The 9202-nt window shown below is 45.7% G+C and overlaps 1 protein-coding gene across 7 annotated transcripts in view; it reads right to left on the bottom strand.

The window, feature by feature from the left end:
- Positions 1-1540: 1540 nt before the first annotated feature.
- The window catches only part of GPR143 (G protein-coupled receptor 143), a 50337-nt gene continuing 42675 nt past the window's right edge, over positions 1541-9202 (bottom strand). For all 7 annotated transcript variants that reach the window (XM_034757307.1, XM_034757309.1, XM_034757306.1 and 4 more), the window contains one exon: positions 1541-2191. In XM_034757307.1, coding sequence (XP_034613198.1) covers positions 2112-2191 — 80 coding nt within the window. In that variant the 3' untranslated portion in view covers positions 1541-2111. The remainder of the gene's footprint in view (positions 2192-9202) is intronic.

Raw genomic sequence — 9202 nt, 5'->3', positions numbered from 1 at the left:
CTGAGTTACACTAGTGTCACTGACAACACAATTTGACCTATAGCTCCTTCATCTTTATAAGGTTCAAAGTCTTAGTGTGAACATTAAAGGACAATACATACATAAAAGCTGCAGTTAATTTTATAACAACCAATTAAAAGGACTTTAACCAGAAGGAATGTCTCACTGAGCCAGATCTTCAGTTGGTGTAAATTGGAATAGCTTAATTGATTTCAAGATGAAGATCTGGCCCATGGCATTTTAACAAAACCAAAAGAAGCAAAGCTATATCAATAAAAGCATGGCATTTTCCACCAGCAGGAAAGGTACCATACATACAGTGCATGAGGTACAAATTCAAATTGACCAGATTTTTCCCTCTAAAAATACACCCAGCTTGTGCCAGAAACCATTTTTTTTACAATCAACCAGTATGCTGAATTAATCAGTCACCCTAAGACAACCTAAATCATGCTAATCTAGATTTGACAGGAATTTGCATTAAATTTCCTTGAGTACATAATCATAATCATAATTACATCCATCAGTCTCAACATCAGTCTTCTATTTTTTATTTTTTTGGCAAATGAATCATCTCTTTGGACCATGTGGACCAAATTCAGAGATGAGTTTAAGTAAATGAAGAGGGAGTATAAGTGAGTATAATTTACATCCAGCCCTTCAATGTGTATGTTACGCCAACTTAGATTCCATCTAGACTCCCTTGATTTACTTGCTTGGACTTTCACCACTTTATCATGTAATTTACAGGTCCCTTTGCACATCACCTTAGAATTTGACTCAAAGGGAGTCTAATTTGTATAATGCACTGTACTGGGATGTGCACTCCACACCAGCCCTCCTAGGGTTATCAAGGGTCTGAGAGGCCAATTAGTTACCTGGCAAGACGCAGGGCCAGGGTTAGTTAAGAGTGAAGTCCTGCTGGGGAAGGATTGGGACAGCACTATAAAGCCAGGAGGCTGAAAGCAGAAGGGAGCTGCAGGGGAAGGAGTCTGCAGTCACTTCCTGGAGAAGGGAGACCATCAGAGACAAGGAAGAAGTCCAGATAGAGAGTAAGCCTGGAGATCCTACCCTGGAGTAAAGAGTCTGGCAAGAGGCCAGGAGTAGTGTAGTAGCCACAGGGAATAGAGTAAGCTCCAGGGGTAAACCCAGAAACAGGCAAGACAATAGAGAGGCTGGGTAAGAAGGAGCCCAGAGAAACAGCAACAGGGACTAGGCCTGAGCAGATCTAGACTGCTGGTTGAAGAATCCCTGGACTGGAACTTGGTGTAGTGGGCAGGCCCGAGTTCCCCTGTAGCCACTGGCATAGGGCCCCAAGCTGGGGATGAACACCCTCAGGAGATGGCATTTGGATCATTTGTCCTGTTGGATTTTGTAACCTTGGAAGTGGTGGCGGGGAGGGATAGCTCAGTGGTTTGAGCATTGGCCTGCTAAACCCAGGGTTGTGATTTCAATCCTTGAGGGGGCCATTTAGGGAACTGGGGTAAAAATCTGTCTGGGGATTGGTCCTGCTTTGAGCAGGGGGTTGGACAAGATGACCTCCTGAGGTCCCTTCCAACCCTGATATTCTATGATTGTATGAAATGGTGACCTGGCCAGAGGGCCAAGTTACAGAAGCAACTTGCAGACCAATGCGCAGCAAGGAGGCACCGGATGCAGTGAGAGCTACATTCCCAGACCTAGACACAAGGAAGCACACCCTGTTACGTTTACATACTAAAGGGTGAGAAGAGAGAGCTGAACAGAGAAAGCACCTCATAAGTAGGTGCTTCTTCTGTATTTTAACTTACACTTTCTAGACTTCCTGGCCATGTATGAGGAAGAGTGAATGTAAAGGATCCTAACTCACACCACCGTAAACATTATCTCTGAATCTGGCCCTCTATGTCTAGTCCACAGCTCAGGCCATTTAAATCTATCAAAAAAAAAAAGTGCTCTTTCAATTTGAATGCTAGAAAATTGTTAAGAGCAAGTGACATGTACTGAAGGTGTTGCTGGGGGGCAAGGGAGAAAGATACGTGCATTATAAAAGAGGGAAAACAATCAGGCAAATCCTTGAGAACGTCTTTGTGTCTCCAGATACCCATTTTATGCCTTCCACAGTTTTCCAGTTATTCAGCATCAGGATCATTATCCTCTAAGTCATGTAGCTCACTTGGGATCTGGATTTCAATTGTGCTAGCATCAGAACCTAGCAAAACAAAAGAGAAAGGACTCTGTTACTTTCAGAAATAGGTGGAAATAATTACTGACTGGGTCATTTAAAAAAATAAGATGGCAAGGTGCTAGTTCTGTTTAACCTTAAACAGTAGGAGGCCTGGTCTACACTGCGACTTTAATTCGGATTTAGCAGCGTTAAATCGAATTAACCCTGCACCCGTCCACACAACGAAGCCATTTATTTTGAAATAAACGGCTCTTAAAATCAATTTCTGTACTCCACCCTGATGAGCGGAGTAGCGCCAAAATCGATATTGTCATTTCGAATTAGGGTTAGTGTGGCCGCAATTCGATGGTATTGGCCTCCGGGAGCTCTCCCACAGTGCACCATTGTGACCGCTCTGGACAGCAATCTGAACTCGGATGCACTGGCCAGGTAGACAGTAAAAGCCCCGCGAACATTTGAATTTCATTTCCTGTTTGCCCAGCGTGGAGAGCACAGGTGACCACAGATAGCTCATCAGCACAGGTAACCATGCAGGCCGATAATCGAAAAAGAGCACCAGCATGGACCGTACGGGAGGTACTGGATCTGATCGCTATATGGGGAGAGGATTCAGTGCTAGCAGAACTTCATTCGAAAAGACGAAATGCCAAAACTTTTGAAAAAATCTCCAAGGGCATGATGGAGAGAGGCCACAATAGGGACTCAGATCAGTGCCGCGTGAAAGTCAAGGAGCTCAGACAAGCCTATCAAAAAACAAAGGAGGCAAACGGTCGCTCCGGGTCACAGCTGCAGACATGCCGCTTCTATGCCGAGCTGCACGCAGTTCGGGGGGGGCTGCCACCACTACCCCACCTCTGACCGTGGATTCTGAAGTGGGGGTAATCTCATCAGCTACACCTGAGGATTCTGCGGACGGGGAAGAGGAAGAGGAGGAGGAGGAGGAGCTTGCGGAGAGCACACAGCACTCCATTCTCCCCAACAGCCAGGATCTTTTTCTCAGCCTGACTGAAGTATCCTCCCAACCCTCCCAAGCCAGTATCCAAGACCATGACCCAATGGAAGGGACCTCAGGTGAGTTTACCTTTTAAAATATAAAACTTGTTTTAAAAGAAAGCGTTTTTTAATGATTACTTTGCCCTGAGGACTTGGGATGCAATCGCGGCCACTACAGCTACTGGAAAAGTCTGTTAACGTGTCTGGGGATGGAGCGTAAATCCTCCAGGGACATCTTCATGAAGCTCTCCTGGAGGTACTCCAAAAGCCTTGCCACAAGGTTTCTGGGCATGCAGCCTTATTCCGTCCTCCATGGTAGGACACTTGACCACTCCATCCTAGTAGCAAGTAATCTGGTATCATTGCATGACAAAGCCTGGCAGCGTATGGTCCTGGTGTTTGCTGGCATTCAAGCTGCATCCGTTCTTTATCTCGCTGTGTAATCCTCAGGAGAGTGATATCGCTCATGGTAACCTGGTTGAAATACAGGAATTTAATTAAGGGGACAGAGGTGGCCGTTCCTACTGGTCTGTTTGCCTGTGGCTGAAAAGAAATCCTTCCCTGCAGTTAGCCAAGCGTGGGGGGAGGAGGGGGGAATTGGCCTTGAGCTTTTCGCGTTTGGCTAGCAGGGATCTTCCCTGTTACCAGCCACGTGGTGGGGGGAGGGGTACAGCAATCATCGCAGATAATTCATGGCGGGCGGGGGGTTAGTTTGGTTTATGCAGGGATCTTCCCTGATACCAGCCACGCAGTGGGGGGAGGGATAAAGCGATCACCCCAGAGAATTGGATGGTGGGGGGGGTTAGTTTGTTTTCTGCTGCTGAAGGTTAACAGGAAAACCGCAGCAGTCAACGGGCTTTGCTTGGTATGTGGGAAAGGAAGGCGCAGAAGCCGAAAGACAATGGCTTACCATGGCCGCATGCAAGCTGAATTCTGTTGCCCGGACCTGCGTCTGTGATCTCTAACACCAAAGCCACAGGCACTCAATATTAAGATGGAAAATGCGACCTTGTCCTGAAATCACATGTGCTATGTAATGTGAATAGTGTTGTTCACTATGAAAGAGTATAAGCATTGTTCTGTAAAATGTATCATTTTAAAAACGTCTCTCCTTTTTTTCAACCCTCCCTCCAGCAGCTGCAAATTTTTCAAGACTCCCTCCTCCATCCCGAAGGCTATCTCAGATAAGGCGGCGGAGAAAGAGGATGTAAGACGAGATGTTCTCAGAAATAATGGAATGCACCCACAATGAAAGAGCTCATTTGAATGAGTGGAAGGACAGGGTATCTAAATACAGGAAAGATGCCAGTGAGTGTGAGGTCATGAGGGACGCTCGAGATGAGAGGTGGCAGGCTGCAACGCTGGGGCTGCTGCATGATCAAACAGACATGCTCCAGCATCTGGTGGAGCTTCAGGAATGGCAGCAGGATAACAGACTGCCGCTGCAGCCGCTGTATAAGCTCCTTCCCCCCTCACCCTGTTCCATATCCTCCTCACCCAGACGTGTAAGAACGCGGGTGGGGAGGCTCCGTGCACCCTCCCACTCCACCCCAGTGGACAACCCAACCAAAAGGCTGTCATTATATTGAATTTTTTCAGTGGCCTTTTACTTCCCTCCTATCCTCCTCCCAAACCTCACCCAGATTACCTTGTCGGTTCTCTCCCTATGTTTATAATCAATTAATAAAGAATACATGATTTTTAAACAATAGTGACTTTATTTCCTTTAAAAGCAAGCTGTGATTTAAGGGGGGAGGGTGGTTTGCTTACAAGGAATGAGTCAATCAAGGGGGCAGGTTTTCAACAAACAGAACTTTCACACCGTAGCCTGGCCAGTCATGAAACTGGTTTTCAAAGCTTCTCTGATGCGCAGCGCTTCCTGGTGTCTGGCTGCACATAATCAGCAGCCAGGCGATTTGCCTCAGCCTCTCACCCCGCCATAAAGGTCTCCCCCTTACTCTCACAGAGATTGTGGAGCACACAGCAAGCAGCAATAACAATGGGGATATTGGTTTGGCTGAGGTCTGAGCGAGTCAGTAACGATCGCCAGCAACCTTTTAAATGGCCAAATGCACATTCTACCACCATTCTGCACTTGCTCAGCCTGTAGTTGAACAGCTCCTGACTACTGTCCAGGCTGCCTGTGTATGGCTTCATGAGCCATGGCATTAAGGGGTAGGCTGGGTCCCCAAGGATAACTGTAGGCATTTCAACATCCCCAACGGTTATTTTCTGGTCCGGGAAGTAAGTCCCTTGCTGCAGCCATTTAAACAGATTAGTGTTCCTGAAGAAACGAGCGTCATGAACCCTTCCTGGCCAGCCCACGTTGATGTTGGTGAAACGTCCCTTGTGATTCACAAGTGTTTGCAGCACCATTGAAAAGTACCCCTTGCGGTTTATGTACTGGGTACCCTGGTGCTCCGGTGCCAAGATAGGGATATGGGTTCCATCTATCGCCCCACCACAGTTAGGGAATCCCATTGCAGCAAAGCCATCCACTATGACCTGCACATTTCCCAGAGTCACTACCTTTCGTAGCAGCAGCTCAGTGATTGCTTTGGCTACTTGCATCACAGCAGCCCCCACAGTAGATTTGCCCACTCCAAATTGATTCCCGACTGACTGGTAGCTATCTGGCGTTGCAAGCTTCCACAGGACTATCGCCACTCGCTTCTCAACTGTGAGGGCTGCTCTCATCTTGGTATTCTGGCGCTTCAGGGCAGGGGAAAGCAAGTCACAAAGTTCCAAGAAAGTGCCCTTACGCATGCAAAAGTTTCACAGCCACTGGGAATCATCCCACACCTGCAACACTATGTGGTCCCACCAGTCTGTGCTTGTTTCCCGGGTCCAGAATCGGCGTTCCATGGCTATAACCTGCCTCATTAACAGCATGATCTCCAAAGCACCGGGTCCCGCAGTTTGATAGAATTCCATGTCCATATCCTCATCACTCTCGCCGCCGCGCTGCCGTAGCCTACTCCTCGCCACCTGGTTTTGCAGGTTCTGGTTCAGCATAAACTGCACGATAACGCGCGAGGTGTTTACAATGTTCATGATTGCTGTCTTGAGCTGAGCGGGCTCCATGCTTGCCGTGGTATGGCGTCTGCACTGTTCACCCAGGAAAAAGGCGCGAAACGGTTGTCTGCCATTGCTTCCCTGGAGAGGGGGGAGGATATACCCAGAACCACCCACAACAATGTTTTTGGCCCCATCAGGCATTGGGATCTCAACCCAGAATTCCAATGGGCGGAGGAGACTGCGGGAACTATGGGATAGCTATGGGATAGCTACTCACAGTGCAATGCTCCGGAAATTGATGCTAGCCTCGGTAAATGGACGCACACCACCGAATTAATGTGCTTAGTGTGGCCACATACATTCAACTTTATACAATCTGTTTCCAAAATTCGAATTATATAAATTCGGATTAATCCCGTAGTGTAGACATACCCGGAGTCTTGGTACATAAGCTTTCAGACCACAGAGCTCTTTGGCCAGAAGCTTTATGTATTCAGACAGACAGTATGTGAGGGCAACAAAAGTTATCTTTATCTGCCCTGTGCCTTGTTGCTTTCAGTGTAATTGCATTCCTAGGGAAATGGTTGATTGCATTACCCAGTGAGCTATTGGGGAGCTAAGTTATTAAACTTAGAGTACTTAATGTGATTGTGGGAGAGTCTGTGAGCTTTGGCCAATAATTTCTGGTGCTTTGAGCAAAGATATTTGTTAAAGCAACAAAAATGCGGATCTCCCTGTCACATGGGGGCACATGATGGCGGAGGGTGGGGCGGAATGAAGTTCATGACATTTCCACAGAAACTGTGGTATTTTGTTGAACACTGTAGCCTGAAGGGAGATAGATGGCTTTTTAAAAGAAAGTTCACACAAGATCTGCTGTAGTAGGCTACAGAGCATTGCAGCCAGTTGCTTGTACATTTCCCTAGCTGAAATTAATGTCCACCTAGGTTCAGATATTGTTGTTAGTTCTGGTACTACTTGGGAGTGTGAGAGGTAGGACAAGAACACTTCATCTAGTGCAGGTATGATGGAATTTATTCTTTATGCTTCTTGAACAAAACTTCTCAGAACTAAATGATTTTAAAATGCTACCTTATTTTTAGAGAGAGAGAGAGAGAGAGAGAGAGAGAGGTTCTTTACACATTTCCATGGTTTCTCAGGATGCTGCAGAACAGATGTACAGGGGCCTTTGTCCACACCCTGTACATATCAGTGCTAGATTCTGCACCAGCTTCAAATAGGCCAGAGAAGACAAGAAAGGGAGCAAGAAGCTAGAATAGGAGGTTGGCCTAGAGATGGGGGATTGGAGATTGACTGTGTTTGTGGATCCAATGGCTACAGGTCCAACTCTAGGGGATGGATAGATGTTATGGTCTCTACTACCTGAAGCCTGGGATTTGGAATAATGGATCCAGAGTTCCACAGTTCCCCACCCACAGACTGAGATGAGGCATTACCTTTCAAAACCCACACACTATAACTGGTTCAGAAAAGAGTTAGATAAGTTCATGGAGGATAAGTCCATCAATGGCTATTACCTAAGATGATCAAGGATGCAACCCCATGCGCTGGGTGTCCTAAGCCTCTAACTGGCAGAAACTGGGAGTGAACAACAGGGAATGGATCACTAGATAATTGCCATGTTCTGTTCATTTCCTCTGACACATCTGTCATTGGCCACATTTGGAAGGCAGGATACTGGGCTAGATGGACCATTGGTCTGACCCAGCATGGCTGTTCTTATGTTCACACTTCTCCTGCTCAAAGCCCATTAATCCATGCTTTGAGGTGAGGTAAATTTTACCCAAAGGAAATACTCTCTTTAGGTAAGCATTAAAGGTACTCCTACATTCTCAAAATACCATCAGCCCCATTATCCAGCACATGCCACCTGAGTAGTGCAAAGTAGTTCTGAAGTCAATTAATCCAGCCACTGGAAGATTCCCACTGTAAAAGTGCTCTGTTTTGTTGTATTTCCTACTACTAGATAACTTAACTGTGGCATTGGAGTTGCAACAATATTCCTACTGCTAAAGTCCTAGCAAAAAACGTGTTTTGTGGGGTGTAGGGCATGATAACATTTCCTCTTTGGCCACCAAAAAGGAGGGCAGCAGCATCTTGCAAACTAACTCTCTAGTTCATGTTTAACTAGATCTTCACATTTATAAATGGAAGATGGAGGCTCCTTTCATACACAAAACTTGAAATAAACCTTTCTGTGGCACTTAACAGTATTGTTTGTTGCCTGAATACCATAGAAAAACAAGCTCTTGGGTTTATTTTTATTGACAGTTACCTGCAATCGATATAATTTCTAAATCAAACCAAGTTTTGTTTTTATCATTATTTTTACCATTGGCCATGAAAAACTAAATCATTTCCTTTCTCTCTGGGCCAAATTCATCCTGGTGTAATCCATCTTATGTATCTAAGTCTGTTGTGGTTTGAGGTTTTACTCACGCTAACGGAATACCATACTTTAACTTGGAAATGTAAGTAAGAGAGTGATTTCCATTCAGATGAGAGAGAGGCACAAATGGATGTTAGGAACATTAGCTTTGTTAACAGAATGCAAACCTCCAAGACTTCATAACAATTAAATACTTCCAGTTGGAACCACTAGGAATTCCCCTTAATTCTAATGATTGTCAGTCAGCTTCTCCCATGTGACCCAGAGCAAAGCAACCTTATCTCCTGTTTCTTTAAATGAATTTAGTGCTCATGAAGTTCCCAAATTAACATCTTGGAGACTGTTCTAATTATCTGCAGAGCAGGTATAGCCAATTTTTCCCTTCTAGTGGGCCTAATCCCTGACCCAAAGGGCCAACTGCACAAGAGTTAGAGTGTAGATCAGACTCCATGTCTTTTCAATTCTTGACCTCTGCTGAAACTTTCAATAAAGATGAAAATGGATTACCTCTGCAGTGGTCATTTTTGTGAAGTTGATACCTGTGATCTGGGAACTAGGCTAAGGCCACAAACTAATTTCACAGAGGTCACCAAAATGCCATTGGAGGACAATTG

Source organism: Trachemys scripta, chromosome 1, assembly GCF_013100865.1.
Source record: "Trachemys scripta elegans isolate TJP31775 chromosome 1, CAS_Tse_1.0, whole genome shotgun sequence".
NCBI lineage: Eukaryota > Metazoa > Chordata > Testudines > Emydidae > Trachemys > Trachemys scripta.
Note: the sequence above shows the minus strand (reverse complement) of the source record. Positions and strands in the feature narration are given on the sequence as shown.